The sequence below is a fragment of the Grampus griseus genome, assembly GCF_964374135.1.
Source record: "Grampus griseus genome assembly, chromosome: 16".
In the NCBI taxonomy this organism is placed as follows: domain Eukaryota; kingdom Metazoa; phylum Chordata; class Mammalia; order Artiodactyla; family Delphinidae; genus Grampus; species Grampus griseus.
In genome coordinates, this window is record NC_139010.1 from 54,218,429 (window position 1) to 54,243,197 (window position 24,769).

Sequence of the window (24,769 nt, forward strand, 5' to 3'; positions counted from 1 at the left end):
TCCTTTTTGTGTGTGGTTGCAAGTTTCTGTTCTCTTATTGCTGCAGTTAGCTGGTGACCTGACAAAGATTTCCTTAAATGTCTGGATCAAAAAAAGGGACAAAAAGAGTTCTCTTTTAATATTCTGATAGATACCACCAATGGAAGCTGCTGCTGCCTGTTCCAGAAACTATTGCTCCTGGAGCCAGTGGGCTGCTATCCCCACAACTACAGGAGGGAGGAGCTGAGGAATGGGGGATGGTAGTTGGTTCACACATGCTGTTAACTTAAGAAAGATCAACAGCCTCTCCTTTCACACACTCTCTTGGTTGTTTTAAGTGTCTGATAAGGTTCTGTAGCTCTAAAATGGTTGATTCCAATTGCTCTTTCCGTCTCAGTTTTTACTTTGGTGGAGGGATTGAATTCTAGATCTTTCTACTGCTTTATTTTGCATCAGTGATGTCTTTTGAAGTGCAGATGTTTAGATTTAAGCTCAATGTCACATTCAAGAATCCTTTGCATAAACCATGGTGACAAAGTTTTTCTCCTGTGTTTAGCATGGTTGGATGGCAAAGCTTTGGTGTGTAGGCAGGCCATATAGAGGCTTGTGGAGGAAGCATGGCTTGATGAGAACTGTCTGGGGAGTACAAGTGAGCTGTGTGGGGCCTACAGAGGGAATTGGTGCATCAGTGCTGGCAGGAAGCCTTTGGGTGCCAGTTTACATGTTAATAAGACTTCAGGAAAGCCATCTGCAGGTTGAGTTGCTGAGGCTGTAAGTTTGCTCAGGCACTTAATGTTCTGGGCATGTGACTGAGCAGAGTTCTACTGGATATCCTCATACCCAAACCACTGACCCACTCTGCATCAGCTGGAAGCCACAGGAGAGCAGAGCCCCTTTCTTCTGTGGTGTCCCTTCAGTGCCCTCTATCGAGTAAGCTTAACAGCCTCATGTTTATTTTGAAAGGAGAAATGCTCAAAGGAATTCCATGTTGTCACAGAGCATATATTGCAAGGTGAATATAGGCAATAAATTGATGAGCAGCACATAAGATATCAAATAGTGTTTAAATTAATAGGCCATCATTTGAGGCTTGAAATTTTACTATAAATATACCAGTCCTCAGTATAATCATTATTGAAAACCTCCAACTTAGAGATCTTATAAAATAGAGAATTGAGTCGCTATATGTGGTCTCAGAGATGAAACCTCTAGAGTATCCTAAGCAGAAATTACTCTGAATTGTCATCAGTTCACTTCCATTGCACACCCAAGGAAGTGAGAGTGTTTCTTTAACTTATTATTGATTAACCCATATTCTTTTGTAGGAGTCTGTTGATACCTTTCTAAACTTGAAGAACAGCCTTAACGTTATGCATTATAAACTTACCCCCTTCTTATCACAATAATGTACTTTTAAGAACAGATATATTTATATGATATTTTGAAAGCCTGAGTTATTTGGGCTTTCAAATACTTTGTGACTGTTTGTAACTGTATGTGAAAATTTTAAATTTTCTTAATGAATATTTATATCACACCTTATATGAAGGCTTTATATTCAGTTGGATTCATTGTACCTTTCTGATTGGTTCATGGTGCCCTGGCATGCTGTATTGATGTATACATATTTTGAATATCATTCCTGCTTACATGTGCAATAGATACTTAATTTGGTTGGTAAGGGAATGGAGATAATAGGTAAAATCCTTGATCCTTGTGCAGATTCTTTTTTTAGATTTTCAGTGAGAGATAGTTTCTTACTAGGTTACATATTGACGCTTTTGCAGTAAGCTTTTCTTGTGCATACCTGTCCTAGGAAAAACAACTTGCATATACATATATTATAGGAATAGAGGCTCAGTAGATACCCTTTTATTTCAAGCAATAACAAATTATTGCTGAGAATAATTAAATAGTATTTTCCCCAAAGATGGTATTACTTAATCCTTTACCTGTTTTATATAAGTTCTCTTTAACTTTTTTGTTCTCAGATTCTTGGCTTTTATTGTCAAGTATATGTATAGTCAATTCTAGTACACTTTGTAGCTAACTCAAAGCAAATATTTACATTTTATTTACAGCTGTCATTTTTCTCCCAATTTGTTTATCTCTCTAATATCTCTGTTGATGATTCTTCTAATATTTCTTTATAAGCCAGGTAGTCTTAAGTGAGTCTTGTTAGTCTAATAGTCAGTAGTATAAGTAGTAGAAATAATTTTATTTAGAAGTATTTTGTATTTGTCTTGAGGATAAGCGTACTTTAAAAATTATTATTAAGTAGTTCCCTGGTTACCAGAAACACAATTCATGTAACTTTTCTGTGTTTCAGAAACCTTTTTCCGAAAAGGACAAAGGAACTCAAGTCAGTTGTACATAGTGCTCCTGGTTGGAAATTATTTGGTAAAGTCCCTCCCAGAGAGAATCTTCAGAAAACTTCCAAAATCATTCAGCAGGTAAGTACTAATGTAGCCATGTGGTTTGTCTTGCTTTTCAGATATTCTTTTCTAGATAATTAACCATATTCTATTTTCATTCCTTTTTCTTTTTAACATGTAAAATTTTGGGACTATAGATATTTGTAGTAACTTTAACTTTTTTTTAAAGCATGACGTATTTTCAGTTATCTTTTATGGTTGTGAAAATTCTTTACAGTCATAGAACATTGATTTTGTTTCCTAGTTATTCCTTGGATGGCTTTTTTTTTTCCTTAGCAAACCATTGTCACCACAGACTTTGACTTCTAGCCGAACATGGTAGCATTTGCCAGAGGCACAGATTTTATGGATAATGGGTAGTTGTGAACTGATAAAGCAGCATAAAGTGAAAACCGAGTAGATTTTGAGGTCGAACTCTTTCCTTGGTCACTTTTCTGGTTTTCTGTCTTAACCAAGGACTTTGTGAGAGGGCGGGTGTATAGTCTGTTTCTAGTAATTTAGGAGCCATTTCTTCTGTTATCTGTTTTAATATCCATATTCTTGAGTTCTTAAGAATTTCAGATCTTGTTTGACTCCTGAGCTTGTGCTTCTCAGTACTAGGAGATAAGTGAGACTGGAATGCAGTGAGACTGTATCAATTTGTAGCATTTTTAATTTTAGAGAAGCTGTTTCTCAGGAGATATTATAATAAATTTCCTATTTCTCTCCTTCCAGTTGTAATTTATCAAATTTAGCACATCCAGCATTTATAAAAATAATCACATTAAAGCAATAATCATCATTCAAACTGGAAAAAATACCTTCCTTTAAGTATTTACTAGTGTTCTTTTTATTGCTCAAAAGAAAAACAGGTTTCCCAAGTAAATGAGAACATAATTTTTAGATCTTTAAAAGCATTTGTTATAGTTAATTTTATTTACAAGTAATTAAAATAGTGACCAGTTTATATGTTGCTGAGACTTAAAACTGTAGTGCTGTGATTCCCAAGCTGTGTGCCTAGGGCACCCCGTGTGCTGCAGCTAACGCAGGGGGGAACCATGGCAAACTCAGTGATGCTACACATCTGCTGGATATGGTGCAGACTGATAGCTTGAGGTAGTACACAATTTCAACATTAAATGGCAATGTATTATTTTCTGTGGCATCGTATTCTTGTGAATCTGGTTTTTCCTAGTTTGCTATGATAAAAATCAGATACTGTGCAAAAATCAGTGTGGAACAGGAAATGAAGGTGATGGTGTCCAATCTGATTTCAAGGTTTGTGAAATTGTACAGTGCACAAAAGTCACACATGCCCAATTAGTAATTAATTGTGGTTATTTAAGAATGCAATAAAATGTTTTTCTTTTAATTTATGTGTACTATTTTTTCAAGTGGTTACTAAGTGCTAGGACATAAATCTTTACTTAATTATTGGACATAAATACTTATTAAACAGAATGTTTAAGGATTTCTGTTGGTTTAGGGGGCACCAAGAAAAAATTACTGAGACACTAAGGTTACTGTTAATCCAAGAAAGTTTGGGAATCTTTGCTATCTGGACATTAACTCTTTTTTCATGAAGTCTTTCAGAAGACCAAGTTTGCCCTCTAGAGGCAAAAACAGTGGTCTTGCTATTGAAGGTTTGTATTCTTGACTTTATGATAGTTTACCTGAAATATGCTTGTGCATATACTTTAATATCTTTATGTAAACTAATATTCTGTGATATTTTCTTACCATAGATCTCTAAATAAGTTACTAGTGGATAATTATCTGTTTACCAATATGTCTGTGCCTTTAATGTGCTGTTTTCATTTTGGAAAGCCAAGGCCTCACCTCCTCTCTCCTTTTTATATATATGTTGTTTGAAAATTTGATTAGTGGTCAGGAAAAAACAACTCTTATTTTCATATGGGAAGAAGGAGTGAGTTGAAATGCAGTTTCTATCCTCTGTCCCTTTTCTGGCCTTTTACACATGATGGTTTCTCCCAGCTGCTTCTTTTAATTTTTGAGTTTTCCATTTGTGTGTAGGTGCTAATGTGTATTTTGGTGCCTTTTTCATGGTTCTGTTTGTTTTGGGGGGGCTGTGATGGATAGCGAAGTCCTTATTCCTCTGACCGTTTTCCACGTTCAAAAATATGTATCTCTTTCACCATGTGATGGAATATGTTTCTGCCTCTCCTTTTCTGCTTTCTCTTTCCCTACTGTTTGTGTCCTCTACTCCACATTTGTCTCACTTTGCTGTTCTCTTCACTGCAATTGTCATTTTAAAAGGGGGCATGATTGGGCTTCCCTGGTGGTGCAGTGGTTGAGAGTCCGCCTGCCGATGCAGGGGACACAGGTTCGTGCCCCAGTCTGGGAAGATCCCACATGCCGCGGAGCGGCTGGGTCCGTGAGCCATGGCCGCTGAGCCTGCGCGTCCGGAGCCTGAGCTCCGCAAAGGGAGAGGCTACAACAGTGAGAGGCCCGCGTACCGCAAAAAAAAAAAAGTGGGCATGATTTTCTTTTATTGGTAATGGTAAAGTTATAACTTTCTGTCTCTGTTCCCACTTGAAAACATTTTTTTACAGCCCTGATTTCTAAACTCTGTAAAATATTATCAATATAAAACTACATTTGAGATCCTTGACCATCTATCTACCCCTTTCAAATGTGTGTTATATGTTTGGAATGAGAAATTTAAAATGATGTTAAGAGTAAAGCCGTGAAGAGTGTTAAGACACATCTGTCATGTTTTAGGATAAGGTCTTAAGCTGTTAAGGCTATAGAAAATGAAGATAGCTAGTATTCCAGTGTAAAACTGCCTGAAACAGTAAGGCAGTGCTAGAAGTACTAAGGAAAAAATAGATTCCTTTGACCTTCCTAAAGATGCCTCACTTGCTTATTGAATGACAAAACAGTAAAATTTGTTAGAATATTAGAGTAGTAGTAGTATTTTATAGGATAATTATTTTATTAAGCAAATATTCAGAAAGGAGTTGCCATATTCTTAAGGATGAGTATATGTTTGGGAGCCAGAATTTTTTTCTAGTAGAGAGACACCTATAAGATTATAAACCAAACTATAGAGTAAAGTAGTGTTTGACTGACCATCTTTTTCCTCTATTGTTAATTGCACAAATAACACGATTATGTTCTCTATAAAATATAAAACATTATAGGGCGATATGTCTCATTTTACTTTGCCTTCATATTTTTAGGCCTTTTAAAATTCAATTTTTGTATGGAAAACACAATTATTTTCACGTGTATATATTTTTACATATATGGTGTTATTTTTTTTCACGAACAAAATATTACTATATATAATTTTTTTTTGCCTTACTTTATGTGTTTTGTACCTATAGATTTTTCAGAGATATATGAAGTCCAAAAGTGAAAGATACTTGTAGGTTAAATATTTTTTAAAGTTTTATTCTTGTAAATTTTATTAAAGGTCTGATCAGTTTTAGTGCTTTCCATGTTAACAGTAAAGAAACATAAACATCATTTTAGGGTAATAACAAAGTCAGACCGACTCAAGTTTGGCATTTAACTTGACAGTAAATTCCCAAATCACATGAATATTCATAATATTATTTTATGAGGATTATCACATGTGTTCTCTTGCAGGTGTGAAATTCCTGCTTGTGGCCATTTGAACCAGTTGGTGAGCCATGTTAAAAGTTGCATCTATTAATTATAAATAGTATTTCAGTTATATGGTAGTTCAATTGACCTAAGTTTTTGGTTTTTCTAAATTAATAGGCTGAAGTTGGAATACAGCTACATAGTTTGTCTTATGACCTCCAAACTGCAAGTGAGAATTATTTCAAATGCACCATGTTATGTATAATTGTAACATGATTGCATACTAGATTGAGTATACTCTATTTATGTCAAACTGACAGTCTTTCAGTAGAAAGTGATTTTTTTGTTTGGCACTGTTTTTATATTGGCATCTTTTTCATTATGAGGAAATTAGATTGGAGTACTTAGATGATATTTCATGTTTTTCATCACTCGTCTTTCTGAGTGATGTTTTAGTTGCGTGGTTGAATCACTTTCAGATATCTTTTGGCAGGCAAGGAAAAAAGTTTTAAGGCACTAACTGATTTCTTAATCTGAGTATTTCAAATTGTCCAGAAGTAGGATAGGTCACACTGCTCAATTAAGCCTTTGATTTTGAATTGTTAACTTCAGGAACAATAGCGCTGTGGAAAGGACTAGAATACACCTGCTTTGTGAGCAGTAAATATATAACACTTTGCAAGTGTAGAGCTTAATTTTCTGGTTACTAACTTTATTGGTGTATGTAGCATTAGGATACTTGAAAACAGTTTGTTGGTTTTAGTTATGCTTAAATATGGATACCTTTGGTGTAAAATTTGAGTGAGCACTGCAATAAATGAGCTACTTCCTTCATTGTTAAATTGTGGAGGGGCTGGACTATGTTCAGAATTTGTTTTTGATAAGTCCTTAAAACTGTTAACACACTTGCATGTTTTTTCACCTTTATTTACCTAAGGTGTTGTCACCTTGAAAAGGTAGTGAATAATTACCTTTCTAGCCGCATGTGTGTTCCTTATTTATAGTTAATGATAAATTATGTCTTTCCTATGTATGAATAAATTTATTTCATAAATGTTAATTTGTGTGGTCTGGAGATTGAGAGAGGACTTTATAACAGCTCTGGGCCTGTGCTTCGGGGAGAGGGGAGAAGTGTGAGCCTTAAGAAAGAAAGTTAAATTAGGTAAAGAAAACAAAAAGAATAAAGCACTAACCCCTTTAGGAAGAGTGTTCTCACTGTCCACCGAAACTCAAAAGTTGAGTCACTCTGTATACACATCAGGCTATTTTGGCTTTTACATTGTCTTTAAAAGAGAAGCTCCTATTCTATTCTTTCTTCTCCCAAGACTCCATATTTTACTTCAAGAAGCTGTTCAAAGACTCCTGCCACCCTCCGTTTGAACCGATAGACTGATCTTTTCTCATATTCCGTCCTAGTACACCTTCTTTCTGGTGAATCCCTTTAGATACAGATCCCAAGCCATCAGAATGTGGTAGGATACCATTCTGTGACCAACTTACTCTGTGACCTCGTGTTAGCAAGCTCTAAACCTTTTCTCTAGTAGAACTTGAAGGACAAAATTCTTTAATTGATCCTAGATTCTTCTCGAAGATTGTCTGGCTTTCATTTCAATGAATGTGTAATTTATGCAACATACATTGACTGTGTATAATACCATAAGCATGGTTCAGGTTCTTGGGAAATAGATAAATATAAGTCCTAGCCTTTCAGTTATTCTAGCATAACTGTAGGAAGGAGGGGGAAGGTTCATATATGGTTTTAATATAGTGTAGTGAGTGCTGTAATACAGTTGTGAACCAAAGTATGAGAGTAGAGATGAAAGAGTGATTAATTCTGCTCAGGATGACATGCAGTTTCTGTGTTATGAAGTATACTAGTAGGAGTTCACCAGGTAGACAAGATGGGGAAAGACATTCCAGATAGAGAAAATTGAATGAACAAGCAGGAATGCACCAGACTTGTTTAGCTCAGTTTTAGGTCAGTATTTCAGGGAAGTAGGGTAGATGGTGAAGGTCCTTAACCACAAGGTTAGAAAGTTGGGTTTTAACCAAAATACTTTTAAATAAGGCACTGAGGCATCAAATTCATATACTGGAAAAATTCTGGAGGCATTGTAGAAGTTAAATTAGAAAAGAGTGGGTTTGCAAACAAGGACATTAAGATTTATTGTAGTAGTCTATGATTCTGGTTCTCAAACATAGTGGATTATGTAGGGAATGTGTTAAAAATACAGATCCCTCAGCTCTTTACCTTGAGTTCTTAATGTCAGTTTTGTGTTTTTCAATTCTTGTGTTTCTGGTTGTTTCTTTTTCAAATCTGCTATATCACTTTTTGCAGTTTACAGTTCCCTGCTGAAATTTCAAGCTTGGCCTTTATCTCCTTAAACATAGTAAGTATAGTTTTTATAGCCTGTGTCTGATAATTCCAATGTCTGGAAATTCTATAGGTCTGTTTATATTGAATATTGATTCTGCTAGTTTTTGTTAGCAGATGCTATTTTATCTCTGTGTGTGCCTGGTTACCTTTGCTTGGGTGCTGGATGTATATTTGAAACCTCATATGTAGAAAACAATTTGAAGTACATCTTGGTTACTTCCAAGTTTTATCAACAGTGAATAAAGCTCCTATAAACATCTGTGTGTAAGTATTTTTGTGGGTGTAAGTTTTCATTTCTTTTGGGTAAATACCAAGGAGGCTGGTTGCTGAATCATATGGTATTTTAATTTTGTAAGAAACAGCCAAACTGTCTTCCAAAGTGACTGTACCATTTTGCATTCCCACCAGCGATGAATGAGCATTCCTGTTGTTCCATATCTTCACCAGTATTTGGTGCTGTCAGTGTTTTGAATTTTGACCATTTTAATAGGTGTGTAGTCATATCTGATTGTTTTAATTTGCAATTCTGAATGAACATGAATTAGAACATATTTTCATATGTTTACTTGTCATCTGTGTATGTTATTTACTGAGGTGTCTTTTCTGACCTTTTGCCATTTTTAATTGGATCGTTCATTTTCTTATAATAATAAAAACAGAACTCAATAGAGTTTTAAGAGTTCTTTGTATATTTACTATAACAGTCCTTTATCAGATGTATCTTTTGCAAGTATTTCCTCCCAGTCCATATCTGGTCTTCTCATTCTCTTGACAGTGTCTTTCACAGAGTAGAGGTTTTTAATTTTTATCAAGCCCTGCTTCTCAATTATTTCTTTCATGGATTGTGCCTTTGGTGTTGTATCTAAATAAAGTCATCACCATACCAAAAGTAATCTAGGTTTTCTCCTGTCTTCTATAGTTTTATAGTTTTTTTGTTTTACATTTAGGTCTATAATCCATTTTGAGTTAATATCTGTGAAGAGTGTAAGTTCTATGTCTAGATCCATTTTTTTGCATGTGGATGTCCACTTGCTCCACGCCATTTGTTGAAAAGACTACCTTTGCTCCATTTTATTGCCTCTGCTCCTTTGTCAAAGATCAGTTAACTGTGTTTATGTGGAACTGTTTCTGGGCTGTCTGTTCTGTTCCATTGACTTCTTTGTCTAGTATTTTGTCAACACTGCCCTGTATTGATTACTGTAGCTTTACAGTAAGTCTTGAAGTCGGGTAGTGTCAGTCCTCCAACTTTATTCTTCTTCTTCAATACTGAGTTTGCTATTCTGGGTCTTTTGCCTCTACATATAAACTTTAGGATCACTTTGTCAATATCCACAAAGTTACTTGCTGGGATTTTGATTGGGATTGTGTTAAATTTGTAGATCAAGTTTGGAAGAACTGACATCTTGGTAATACTGACTCTTCCTATCCATGAACATGGACTGTCTCTTCCTTTAGTTAGTTCTTCTTTGGTATCTTTTATCTGAGTTTTGTAATTTTCCTCATGTAGATATTGTATATATTTTGTCAGATTTGTATCTAAGTATTTCATTTTGGGGGATGCTAATGGAAATATTAATGTGTTTTAAATTTCAAATTCCATTTTTTATAGCTGGTATATAGGAAAGCAATTGACTTTCCTAATATCCTGCAACGTTGCTGTAATTGCTTATTAGTTACAGGAGTTTTTTTGACTGTTCTTTCAGATTTTCTACACAGACAAGCCATGGCATCTGAAAACAAAAACAGTTTTATTGTTTTCTTTTCCAATCAGTATACCTTGTGTTTCCTTGTCTTGTTGCATTAGCTAGGACTTCCCATACAATGTTGACAAGCAGTGGTGGGAGGGGACATCCTTGCCTTGTTCCTGATCTTAGAAAACTTAGAGTTTCTCACCATTAGATATAATATTAGCTATAGATTTTTTGTAGATGTTCTTTATCAAGTTGAGAAGTACCCCTATATTCCTTCTTTAATGAGGGTTTTTGTCATGAATGAGTTGAATTTTGTCAAATGCTTTTTCTGTATTGATATGGTCTTGTGATTTTTCTTTCTTAGATTATTGATGTGATGGATTACATTAATTAATTGTCAGATGTTGAGCCAGCCTTGCAGACATGGGATAAATCCCACTTGTTCATGGTTTATAATCCATTCGATTTGCAAATATTTCATTGAGGATGTTAGCAGCTATGTTTCTGAGAGGTATTGTTCTGTAGTTTTCTTTTAATGTCTTTGCCTGTTTTAATATTAGGGTAATGCTGGCTTCATTGATTAAATTAGGAAGTATTCCTCTGCTTCTGTCTTCTGGAAGAGATCATAGGGAATTGGTATAATTTCTTCCTTAAATGTTTCTTAAAATTTGCTGGTGAAGCCATCTGAGCCAAACTGCTTTCTCTTTTGGAAGGTAATTAATCATCAACACAATTCCTTTCCTCCTTCCTTCTTTCCCTTCTTCCTTCCCTCCTTCTCTCCCTCCCTTTCTCCCTTCTTCCTTTCATTTTTTCCAGCTTTATTGGGGGTATAATTGTTGATTCAATTTTTTAAATAGATAACAGGACTGTTCAGATTATCTCTTTCTTCTCTGAGTTTTAACAGATTGTGTCTTTAAGGAATTTATCCATTTCCTCTAAGTTATCAAATTTATGGGCATCTGATTGTTCATAATATTACTTTAACGTACATCAGATCTGTAGTGAGGTCCCCTCTTTCATTTATGATATTTGTAGTTTGTGTCTGCTTTCCCTCTCCCTCTCTCCTTTCCCTTCCTCCCTCCATCCTAGAGTTTGTAATATGCATTTACAGCTAATCTAAGCCCACTTTAAAATAACATTTACCACTTCATGTGTAGTGTAAGTACTTTATAATAACAAAATATTCCTAATTCCTTCCTTCCATCCCTTGTGTCTTTGCTGTCATTCATTTCACTTATACATGAGCATGCTCTCTCACACACACACACACACACACACACACACATATGTAACTGAATATATCATTATTATTTTGAACAAACTGTTATCTGTTGGATCAGTTAAGAATAATAAAAATAAAATTTTTATTTTACCTTCATGTATTTCTTTCTGATGCTCTTTCTTTCTAGATGTAGGTAAAAGTTTCTGACGTGTCATTTTCCCTCTCTCTGAAGAGCTTCTTTTAATAGATCTTGCAAGGCAGATCTGTTGGCAACAAATTCTCTCAATTTTTTGTTTGTTTAGAAAAGTCTTTTTTTCTTCTTTTTTTTTGAAGGATAATTTCATAGGGTACAGAATTTGAGGGTTTTGCATTTTTTCTTTCAACACTTTAAATATTTCTCTGTACTCTCTCCTTGCTTGTATGGTTTCTGAGAAGTTGAATGTAATTGTTATCTTTGCTTTTGTATAGGGAAGGAATTTTTTTCACCTCTGGCTTCTTTCAAGATTTTTTTTTCAATCTTTGATTTTCTGCAGTTTAAATATGTTATGCCTACATATAGTTATTTGGGCATGTTTCCTGCCAAATTTTGTGTTCTGAACTTCATGATCTGTGGTTTGGTGTTGACATTAATGTACAGAAATTCCTGGTTATCATTCCTTCAAATATGTTTCTACTCCATTTTCTCTCTAGTTGCTTGCTGCAACTAGAGAAAGCCCACACGCAGCAATGAAGACCCAACGCAGCCAAAAATAAATAAAATTAAATCTTTTTTTAAAAAAGTTCCTTTTCCCCTCCTACTGCTGGAAGCACAAGGAGATTTTTCTCTGACATACACTGTGAGTACCTGATAGAGTTCCTGGAGGTAAAACTTGCAAAAAGTATGTGGGTCTGGGATCTCTTGGAGTCTTAGTGCTCAGACCTGTCGACATTGAGCCTCTAGCAATTTGTCAGTTACAGTTCAGGTTTTCCTACCCTGGCATTGATTCCCACAGAGGTTTCTTCATAGGTTTCTGCTCTGGTAAGTTGTGATTCTCTATATCCACCTATTTCTCTAATTTTGGAGCAGCAGTTTGCCCTGTGACCTCATTTCTCTGAGGAATCTAAGAAGAGTTGTTGATTTTTTTAGTTTGTTCAGCTTTTTACTTATTGGAGTGGGTTGGCAGCTTTTAAGCTTCTTACGTGCTGGAGCAGAAAACAGAAGTTGAAATGCTAATACTTTGTTAAGGATTTTTGCTTCCATTTTCATTTGAGATAATGGCCTGTAATTTTCTTTTAATATCTTTGTCTGATTTTGGTATTGGGATAATGCTGAAATCATTGAATGAATTGAGAGTTTTTTTCTTCGTCTCCATTCTAAAAGAATTTGTGTAGAGTTAGTATTTTTTCTTCCTTAAATGTTTGATGAAACTTGACAGTGAAATTATCTAAGCCAAGATTTCTCAACCTCAGTGCTATTGATATTTTAGGTCTTGTAATTTTTGTTCTTGGGGGCCTTTCCTGTGCAGTGAAGGATTTAGGAGCATCCCTGGCCTCTGCCCAGTAGATGCCAGTAGCATCCCCTCACAGTTGTGGCAACCAAAAATGTCTCTAGATGTTGCCACATATTCCCTGGGGCCAAAGTCTACGCCAATTGAGAATTACTGACATAAACCAGGTATGCAGGGGAGACTTCCCTGGTGGTCCAGTGGTTAAGACTCCACGCTCCTAATGCAGGGGGCCCAATTTCGATCCCTGATCAGGGAAGTAGATCCCGCATGCTGCAATGAAAATCCTGAAGATCCCGCGTGCTGCACCTAAAAAAAAAACGATACTGCATGCTACAACGAAGCTCCTGCCTGCCACAACTAAGACCTGGTGTAGCCAAATAAATAAATATTTTTAAAAAACCGAGTATGCAGGGGCTTTCGTTGTTATTGTTGAATAGCTTTTTAATTATAAATTTAATATTTTAATTGATATAGGGGTATGACATTTTCTATTTTTTCTTTTTTTCCCCACATCTTGATTGGAGTATAATTACTTTACAATGTTGTGTTAGTTTCTGCTATAGAACAAAGTGAATCAGCTGTATGTATACATATATCCCCATATCCCCTCCCTCTTGAGCCTCCTTCCCACCCTCCCTATCCCAGCCCTCTAGGTCATCACAAAGTGTCGAGTAGATCTGCCCACTAGCCATCCATTTCACATTTGGTAGTGTATATATGTCAATGCTGCTCTCTCACTTCGTCCCAGCTTCCCATTCCCCCCCTTCATCCTCAAGTCTGTTCTCTACATCTGCGTCTTTATTCCTGCCCTGCCACTAGGTTCATCCGTACTGTTTTTTTTTAGATTCCATATATCTGCGTTAGCATACGGTATTTGTTTTTCTCTTTCTGATTTACTTCACTCTGTATGACAGACTCTAGGTCCATCCACCTCACTACAAGTAACTCAATTTTGTTCCTTTTTATGGCTGAGTAATATTCCATTGTATATGTGCCACATCTTCTTTATCCATTCATCTGTCGATGGACATTTAGGTTGTTTCCATATCCTGGCTATTGTAAACTGTGCTACAGTGAACATTGTGGTACATGTATCTTTTTGAATTATGGTTTTCTTAGGGTATATGCCCAGGAGTGCGATTGCTTGGTCATATGGTAGTTCTATTTTTAGTTTTTTAAGGAACCTCCATAATGGCTGTCAATTTACATTCCCACCAACAGTGCAGGAGGGTTCCCTTTTCTCTACACCCTCTCCAGCATTTATTGTTTCTAGATTTGTTGATGATGGCCATTCTGACCCGTGTGAGGTGATACCTCATTGTGGTTTTGATTTGCATTTCTCTAATGTTTAGTGATGTTGAGCATCTTTTCATGTGTTTGTTGACCATCTGTATGTCTTTGGAGAAATGTCTATTTAGGGCTTCTGCCCATTTTTGGATTGGGTTGTTTGTTTTTTTGATATTGAACTGCATGGGCTGCTTGTATATTTTGGAGATTAATCCTTTGTCAGTTGCTTCGTTTGCAAATATTTTCTCCCATTCTGAGGGTAGTCTTTTTGTCTTGTTTATGGTTTCCTTTTCCTTCCTGTGCAAAAGCTTTTAAGTTTCATTAGGTCCCATTTGTTTATTTTTGTTTTTATTTCCATATCTCTAGGAGGTGGGTCAAAAAGGATCTTGCTGTGATTTATGTCATAGAGTGTTCTGCCTATGTTTTCCTCCAAGAGTTTTATAGTGTCTGGCCTTACATTTAGGTCTTTAACCCATTTTGAGTTTATTTTCTTTCTATTTTTTCTTGAGTCAGACTTGGTTAACTTACATCTTTTAAGAGATTTTTACATTTCACCTCTGTTGTTGGATTTATTGGGAAAAAATTGTTAATAATATTCTGTTTTTATCCTTTTAATGTCTACTGGTGATGTGATATGGATACAGATTGTCTCTCAATACATTCCTGATTTTAGAAATGGTATCTTCTTTTTTCTTGATCAGTTTTGCCAGAAGTTATCAGTTTTACTGATCTTTAAAAACGTATACCTCGGGGGGCTTCCCTGGTGGCGCAGTAGTTGAGAGTCCGCCTGCTGATGCAGGGGACATGGGTTTGTGCCCCGGTCCGGGAAGATCCCACATGCTGTGGAGCGGCTGGGCCCGTGAGCCATGGCCACTGAGCCTGCGCGTCCGGAGCCTGTGCTCCGCAATGGGAGAGGCCACAACAGTGAGAGGCCCGCGTACCGCAAAAAAAAAAAAAGCATATACTCGGGCTTCCCTGGTGGCTCAGTGGTTGAGAGTCCGCCTGCCGATGCAGGGGACACGTGTTCGTGCCCCAGTCCGGGAAGATCCCACATGCCATGGAGCAGCTGGGCCTGCGCGTCCAGAGCCTGTGCTCCGCAACGGGAGAGGCCACAACAGTGAGAGGCCTGCATACCACAAAAAAAAAAAAACAAAAAAAAACGTATACCTCTTTTGTTTCACTGATTTTTACCTCTTTCTCTGTTTCTATCTCATTTATTTTTGGTCTTTATTATTTACTTTCCTCTTGGTTCAAATTTGTTTTTTCTAGTTTTTTAAGGTGGATCATTGATTTTAGACCTTTTATCTTTTTAATATGTGGATTAAGCTATACATTTCCCTCTATGCTTTAGCTGCATTTTACAAGTTTCAGAATTTTCATTTTCATTTGATTCAAAATACTTTCTCTCTTATTTCTTTTGTCATGATTCTTTGGAAGTGTGTTGTTTTAATTTTCAAATATTTTAGAATTTTCCTAGATGTTTCTGTAAATAATTTCTAATTTAAGTCCATTATGCTCATACAGTATACATTATGAAATTTTAGTCTTTTTCAATATATTGAGACTTATTTTATGTCCTAGATATAGCTTGTCTTAGGGAATGTTCCTTGTGTCCTTGAAAAGAATGTGTATATTCTGCTGATGTTGGGTTAGTGTTGTGTAAATGTCAATTAGGTCGTGTTAGATGATAGTGTTGTTCAAGTCTTGTATACTTTTGCTGATTTTCTATTTGTTCTGTGAATTACTGAGAGAGGAGTAATAAAGTGTCCACCATAATCTACTTGGCTATTTCTCCTTTTGCTTTTTTTTTTCTCTTTTTGTTTTGAAGCTTCGTATTTATGTCTTCTAAATGAATTGACTTTTTTACCATTAATGTAATGTCTTTTTTGCCCTGGTAATGGTTCTTATTATGAAGTTTTTGTCTAACTTTAATTTAGCCACTGAAGCTTGCTTTCACTTAGTGTTTACATGGTATTTATTCTTCTATCCATTTACTTTTTATCCATCTTCATATTTAAAGTGGTTTTTTTTGTATGTAGCTTATATTTGGGTCTATGTAGGCAGTCTAATACTCTCTTCTTTTTAAATGGAGTGTCATTTATTGGTATGACTTGTTTTAAATTTACTATCTTGCTACTTCTTTTCAAATTGTCCCATCTGGTCTTTGTTTCTTTTTATCTCATTTCCTGCCCTCTTTTGGATTAAATGAGTTTTTTAGTACTCCATTTTATCTCCACTGTTAGCTTATTCAATATACCTTTGTTTTAGTTTTTCAGTGGTTGCTCTTGGCCAACAGTTCTCAAACGTTTTATTTTTACAACTGCTTTGGATTCTGTGTATGAAGGATCTCAAAGAGTTCTTGTTTATGGGGATTGTTTGTCAATTACTACTGTACCCAGAATTAAAACTGAAAGGATGAAGTATTTATTAATTCACTTAAAAAGTGAAATTGGCCATCCCTTCCCCCCCCCCCTTTTTTTTTTAAAACTGTGAGTGCATGTCATGAAGAACACAGTGATTAGTAGTACAGTTTGGTGTCTCTGCCTTGATTTGTGCTAGGGCATCAACAGTTTTATTCAATATTGCTTTAGGGGCTTCCCTGGTGGCGCAGTGGTTGAGAGTCTGCCTGCCGATGCAGGGGACACAGGTTCGTGCCCCGGTTCGGGAAGATCCCACATGCCGCGGAGCGGCTGGGCCCATGAGCCATGGCCGCTGAGCCTGCGCGTCCGGAGCCTGTGCTCCGCAGCGGGAGAGGCCACAACAGTGAGAGGCCCGCGTACCGCAAAAAAATATATATATTGCTTTAGCAAAATTAGTGCTAATGTCAACACATTGACAAACTATTAGCACTATTAGGACTATAGTTTTGACTTCGCAAACCTCATGAAACCATCTCTGGGACACTGTTGAGAACTGCTGCAGTAGGGCTTATGATATTTATCTTTATCACAATCTATGCTCAAATAATGTTATACCACTTTGAGCATAATGTAATAACATTACAACAGTATACTGCCTTTCTCTCCTTTCTGATTTTGTGCTGTAAGCCCCTCAATACACTGGTATTATTTTTGCTTTAAGTAGTCAGATATCCTTTTAAAAATGACTTTTATATTTTTGTCTCTTATTTATGTCTTTTCTAAAATGTTTTCCATATTTACTATATTTGGTGCTTTTTATTTCTTTGTGTAGATTCATGTTTTCATATGATGTATTCTTTCTGCCTGAAAGATTTCCTTTAAGATATAGAGTAGGTCCACTGACAACAGATTCTCTCAGGTTTTGTTTGTCTGAAAACATTTTTATTGTGCTTTTATTTTTCAAAGATAGATATATTTTTTTGGTATAGGATCCTAAATCAACAGGCTTTTCCCCCCATTATTTTGTTATTTTTTTTCTTCCAGCAATTTAAAGGTATTTCCATTGTCTTCTGACTTGCATAGTTTCAGGTGAGTCTGAGCATCCAGGTCTCTCCTGAATATCCTATGTATTCAGTGAAGACTTTCCATTCTGGTTGGTGGGAATATGAATACTTCTCAGCCATGGGTGAGCTCTGGAAACTGTTTTGCTTACCATCCACAGTAATTGTTCTTCCCCCAGAAGTTGTTTTTTGCCCAGCCTTGTAGTGTTTCGCCTTACACATGTGCAGTTTGGTATTCAGCTAAAGACTCAAGAGGACTCCTGTGCAGATTTCTGGAGCTCTTTCTCAATGGAGTGCTTTTCTGCTACTCTGGCCCACAAATTCTGGCCCCCATTGACCATTCCAACTAACAGCCAGGCTTTCTTCAAGTTTTCCCTTCCTGCACTGGATGTCCAGAACTGCCCCCATGCATAATAATGGGATGATCGATAGGCTCACCTTGTTTGTTACCCCTTTGGGATCCCAGAGGTTGTTTTCAGCAAGAAAGTTGGTATGAATTACCCAGTCCACCAAGTGGGAATCTACCTATCTTTCTGAAGAATTTTTTTGTCCAACACGTATGTATTAGTTTTAGGAATGTAGATGAAAACCAAATACTTACTTGTTTCTAATTACATATTCAATTCACATATATAATAATATATTAAGAAATAGTGTCTTTTTATTTGGATCTGTTTGCATACATCTTTGATGTCAGTATGTTCAGTGGTATGTTCAGACCACTTTTGTGGTCTTTAACCCCAGAGCACATCATCTTCACTTACGTCAAAGTTGTAGGAGATATAGTGCTTTTTAAGTGTATTATCTTGTTACTAAAATTTTGTCTCAAGCCACAGGTTTCCAGATGCATTACATTTTTTCTTTTATTTGTTCTATAAGTATAAAATTATGATCTCTACAACCTAATCTCTTCCTGTATTGTTCTTTAAGGTAATGTTTAAAAGACTCTTTATGATAGTTTGCAACTGAATGGTTATATCTCCGGGAATCCTTCGTTACTTTATGTCCATTTTCTTCCTTTCCTTCTCCAATTTAACAAAGCCACAACAAAAAAACCTATTAAAAAAAAAATCACCTTCCAGGGGCTTCCCTGGTGGCGCAGTGGTTAAGAATCTGCCTGCCAATACAGGAGACATGGGTTCGAGCCCTGGTCCAGGAAGATCCCACATGCCACGGAGCAACCAAGCCCGTGCACCACACTACTGAGCCTGTGCTCTAGAGCCCGCAAGCCACAACTAGTGAGCCCGTGTGCCACAACTACTGAAGCCGATGCACCTAGAGCCCATGCTCTGCAACAAGAAGTCATAGCAGTGAGAAGCCCGCGCAGCAGAACAAAGAGTAGCCCCCACTTGCTGCAACTAGAGAAAGCCTGTGTGCAGCAACGAAGACCCAATGCAGCCAAAAATAAATAAATAAAATAAATTTATTTTTAAAAATTATAAAAAAAAAAAGTCACCTTCCAAGCTAGTGTTGACTGAGATAGTTTCAGGGTAATGCACCTTCTCCAGATAGTGCTTTGCTGTTCAAATTAATAGAGAGAAAGCACCCATAAAATGAGATGTTGTTAAGCAAATGTGCTTTCTCTTTTCTAAGAGATTATTTTGAGGAAAAACATCTTTTTCGTTTATGTGAATCCAGTATTTCTTTGCCTTGGAATTGTAAGTAATTTTTTCTACTTTATGCTTGTGGAGATGACAGCAATTGCCAACCATCTTTTGATCAGACTTAGAATTAATTGCCTGTTTGACTCAAATTTTCTTACAGTAGCTAGAATAAATTATCCTACAGATATTTGCCAGCCTGCCCCTAGCGCTGGTTTCACCTTCTGTTCTAGTTACCCCAGTTAAAGTAAACATTCCATAGAACAATATTTTGAGTGGAAGATGAAGAATAAGTTAAATTAAAAAAAGAAACAGGCTTCATTACAGTATCCCATAAAAATACGTTCCCTAAGTTAAAAGAAAAACTAAATGCCTCTTAACCTTTGGTAGGTAGCTCCCAACAACTCATGAAAATAAGTCAGTTAAAACTGACCTTTGGAATTCCCTGGCGGTCCAGAGGTTAGTACTATGCGCTTTCACTGCCGAGGGCCTGGGTTCAATCTCTGGTTGGGAAACTAAGACCACACGTGCCGTGCGACATGGCCAAAAAATAAACCAACCGAACAACAACAACTGACCTTTGTTGGCAGGAAATGAGGTAGATCGATGTGATATTTTCAAACAGTGATTTGCTATAGCTAGCATTATTTACTGATTTCCTTGGACTATGATATTTCCAATTGGTTTTTAATATTGTAAAGTTTCTTTATAACTTATAAAATTATCGATTTTTTTTCCTTATTAAACTTCTATGGAAGGAATATACAGGGGATTTTTATGACATGACCCACACGGATTTAAAGTGAAAATGACTTCAGGAATTTCTCCCATGAGATATTATTTGGTTGTATTTTTAAATGAAGTCTTATTATGTATATCAACTACTTATCAATAACTTGAATACTATTTTCTCTCTCTATTGCCTTCGACTCATCTAAGAATTATGTGATTTTCCTCACCTATAGGGATAGGCCCTAATTAACTTTAACTCATTGATAAAGCTTATTTTTCAGGTCATTGTGATTGCGTGTTGAATGGGGTGTTTCCTGGGACCTTCCAGGAAGGATACTTTCTTTGTATTTTGTGAGAGTTATTATTGGAAGAGCAACTAGAGGATCTTTGAAAGTTATGCTATGAGGATGTGACAACTGGCTTTGCTACAGTCATTTCTCTGAGCAGCAAGCCAACCTCCAGATGAAGCCCACACATGGAGGAGGGCATAGCTGAGAGAGTAGTAGAGAAGTGGAGTCTCTGATTGGTGCTGTGAGCCTCTTGGTCAAACAGAGACCACAGTTAGCTAAATATATGGAATATTAGTCCTATAGTCTGATACATTTGCCTGAATGTATTTGATATCACTTTGTGATAAATTTTGAAAATACTGATATTTAATATTTTACTACTTCTAATATAATTTGTAATTTTAATCATGTTAGAAGAGCACCTTAAGTTATTTGGCACATATTTAAGTCATTGAAGATGTATGAATCTATCCTACTTTCAGATAAGTATGGATTGATATCATGTTTTAAGCTTTTAAAATAATTATTCTCTAGAAATTTAAAGCATTTTTATGCTAAGCATCTGTGATAGAAAATACTAGAATACAGCTTCTTTTCTCTCTCATGTGAAGAATATTTGAGTGACAATTCTGTATAAAGCTCATTTGTAAGGTAGATACATAAATAAATGATATTTATGTACTTTTGTCTTGCCTTTCTTATTAAACGTGTACTTATTTAGTTAATTTTTAATAAAAGACTTTTCATTTTTTGTTCAGACTTTCAGTGGCTCTCCATTTTGTTCATCATGAATTCCAAATATTTTTGCCAGTGAAAGGCCCCATAATTTAGCCTATACTTTATTTCTCATCCTTTTTCATATTCAGTGAGGTTAATGTGTTTCCCTAATCCATGCCTTCGCTTGCTCCCCCTGGCATGTTCTTTCCAATCCTTTCTGTCTATCTAATTAATACCTATCATTTTTGCCCCAGTTCTGATCCCAACTCTTCAGTAAAATCTTTGTGAGTTATCCACCGTGACTATAAAATGATCTCTCTTACAAACAAGCTACTTTATTTCTTGCAAGAAAAGTCAAACAGTACTGAATAATTTAAAGTAAGACAAATGCACTTCATTTCTAGTCTAAGCCTCCAGAGGAAAACCCCTTATAGTTCAAATTCCTTGATATTTTTCTATGTAAACTTGAGCATATATGACTTATTTGGTTATCACTTCTTTTTTTTTTTTTTTTTTTTTTTGCGCGGTACGCGGGCCTCCCACTGCTGTGGCCTCTCCCGCTGTGGAGCACAGTCTCCGGACGCGCAGGCCCAGCGGCCATGGCTCACGGGCCCAGCCGCTCTGCAGCAATGTGGGATCCTCCTGGACCGGGTCACAAACCTGCATCCCCTGCATCGGCAGGCGGACTCTCAACCACTGTGCCACCAGGGAAGCCCAGTTATCACTTCTTTTGACTACCATATTGGAAAGTACAGTTCTATAGGCTTAATCATATTTGTTTGATTCTTCTTTTGGCAAGAATACTTCAAGAATGATGCTATGTACTTCATATTGCATCAGGAAACACATACTCTCTGCTGGTCTTTTAAAATAATGTTTAGATGGATCAGTGATTGAGGTATTGTTAGCTCGATCTTCCCATTTTAAAGTTCCCTATCAGCCTCTCACTGAATGATTTCATCTATCTCATTATTTTAAATTGTCATAGATGGTTACTTGACTGTCTGCTAATACATAGTAAGATAATAGATCGTTAAAAGGCCAAGCTCTGGAGCCTACCCTGCCTGCAATTTATGACCTTTGGCAAGTGACTGCACATCTTTGTGCCTCAGTTTCCTCTACTGTGAGTTAGGTGCCTCACAAGGTTGTTTCAAGGATTAAATGTGTTAAGTGTTTAAAACAGTGCATGGTACATTGTGACAGTAAGTGCTAGCTGTTATTAATATATTGATTTAGAAGTTTTTTGGGGGGTGGGATGAATTGGGAGATTGGGATTGACATATATACACTAATATGTATAAAGTAGATAACTAATAAGAACCTGTTGTATAAAAAAATAAATAAAATTCAAAAAAAGAAGTTTTATTTTGCTGTCTATGTACTGGCATTTGTTTGCATGGAACATGCTTTACTGGATAGTATTCATCGCATTCTGTCTGGCAGTGAGACCTGGTCACATTGTAGGAAAACAAAGTGCTGTTTAAGTGATAACAAACCTCATACGTATTTAGCTTCTATGGTTTTTAATAAGAAAAACATTAGCAGGAATGGGGATTTGTTATACTTGAGTTTGTAATGAAGAAAAGAAACATTGATCATAATTACATGTATATCCTAGATATTAGGAGAGAAAATTTCGAAAGAGAAAAAGGAATGAGTGACCCCATGGCTTTTGACACTGAAAGGCTATGCAGTTCTTTGAAATGGGAATTAATAAAAATGAACATACACAGTTCTAAATAATTTGAGAAAGAAGTCTCTAAAAATCCAATGCAGTCATGCAAAGGAACTCTCAGATTAACAGCATAGATTTATTAGATGGAAAGGGAGATGTAAAACTAAAGACAGTTATAAAACAATAGTACAAACCATTATAAACAGTGGCAGGAACCATAAAGTAAGCTTGAAGTTTATAGAAAATGACTAAGACAACATAAACTTTTTAAATGTGATATCAGTAAGATGAATCTTCAACAAGATTATCAGATTTTTAAGAGGGATGGAATCATCAGTTCATATTTTGCAACTGTCAGATTCGGTAGGGAGAAACAGTCTTTGAGTTAGAAGAGATAATAATAATAAAAGAATTATAGGCCATGGTAGGAAAGCTGCTAGTTAGTAAGTGAAACATTTGACCACTTTAAGTGCATTTAATTTTCTTCATTTAAATTAATGTCTTCTCTAGAAGCCAGTGAGCTCACATATCTACTCATGAAATCACTGAGTAATCTTTGAGAATGTCATGGCAAATATATTTGTTATCTGGAGATGATCACACACTAGCTTGACTTTTTTTTTTTTTTAGAAAGGGGAAAATGTGGGTTCTGGAAATTACAAGCCATAATCTTGTTACTGATCTTTTGCAAATTTCTAGAAATAAATTTCAGCACAAGCTTATGAACATCTATGAAAAATATGCTCAAATGTGGAAATTTAAATGTGTTCACCAAAAACATATCATGTTAAATTAACTTCACTTCTTTTAAGAGAACTATCAATTCAATTGAATGAGAAAAATACTGTAGTAATAATCTTTTAATTTTAGTGAAGTATTTGACAGTCTTTGGCTATATTTTTGGATAAGATATGTTGGTGAATTATTGTTTCAATTTAGAGTAAGTAGGTAGATTTATAGTAGTTAGATTCAGAGTAGGTTGAAATCAAAAACCGGTGTTTGATTAGAGGTTCAGTGTCACCCTTGAGAGAGATCTTCAGAGCATTACAGCAGGATTACCTATTTCTTGTGTCAACATTTCCATCATTGATCTTGGCTGAACGTTTAGAAAGTAGGCTTATCTGCTGTAGATTATTAAAAGCTGGACTTGGATAACTGATATCATGGAAAGTAAGCAGGAATATCTTTCTAAAACCTTACCTAATCTAGTACATTTATATCTTCTCCTCTTTGAACATACTTTCATACTTTACATATAATATAAATTCATAGTTTATATTGCTTCAGGGGGAAAAAAGTGACTTTTTTTGTCTACCTGATCTTTTTACCAAATTGATGTATGAATTGTATACCTTATTATAGCATAATATCTTTAATGATACAGATTTAATAATGCAAACTGCAAATTGGAAAAGTTAGTTGCTGCATATGTATATTTTTGTCTACTCTAGGAATATGAAGCACGAACAGGGAGAACCTGTAAACCACCACCTCAGTCTTCAAGACGAAAGAATTTTGAATTTGAGCCACTCTCTACCACTGCCCTGATTCTTGAGGATCGACCGTCGTAAGTATTTTAGTGATCATCAGACACACTGTTTGAATTTTAAACTTTAATTTTTCTTATTATTATTTCATTTAAAAGATACCAAGAAATTAGATAAAGAAATGGGTTTGTTAGGGAAAATTATTTTTAATCCCAGAGATGAATCCTAACACTAATAGGGAAAAATTGTTGATCTCCAAGCTTTATGCATATTTTCTAGAAATCTCTATGACCCAGTGTATGAAACATAAAATCTTGGCTTTTTATATCTGTTCCTATTTCAACCTTCCTCTGCCTTATCTTTTTTTTTTTTTTAATTGAAACATGGTTGATGTACAGTATTATGTTTCAGGGGAAAAAAAAGTGACTTTTTTGTCTACCTCATCTTTTTACCAAATTAATGTATGAATTGTATATATTCTGTATTATAGCATAATATCTTTAACGATACGGATTTAATAATACAAACTGAAAATTGGAAAAGTCGCTGCATAAGTATATTTTTGTCTACTCATACTACTACATAATTATTTGACATTTACATACATTGTGAAATGATCACAATAAATCTAGTAACCAACCCTCCCGATATAAAGTTATTGCAATATTATTGACCATATTCCTTATGCTGTTTATTACATCGTTGTGGCTTATTTATTATATAACTGAAGGTTTGTACTGCTTAATCCTTTTCACTTATTTTGCCAGTACACCCCCCCGCCTTATCGTCACATGATAGAGCAGTTATTTTTCTTTT

At 35.7% G+C, this 24,769-nt stretch overlaps 1 protein-coding gene across 1 annotated transcript in view; it reads left to right on the forward strand.

Annotated features, from left to right (window-relative positions):
• TBC1D12 (TBC1 domain family member 12) overlaps positions 1-24,769 on the forward strand; it is a 95,470-nt gene that overhangs the window by 45,997 nt on the left and 24,704 nt on the right. Inside the window, exons 2-3 of the mRNA XM_082673241.1 lie at positions 2,309-2,432; positions 23,918-24,033. Coding sequence (XP_082529367.1) covers positions 2,309-2,432; positions 23,918-24,033 — 240 coding nt within the window. The remainder of the gene's footprint in view (positions 1-2,308; positions 2,433-23,917; positions 24,034-24,769) is intronic.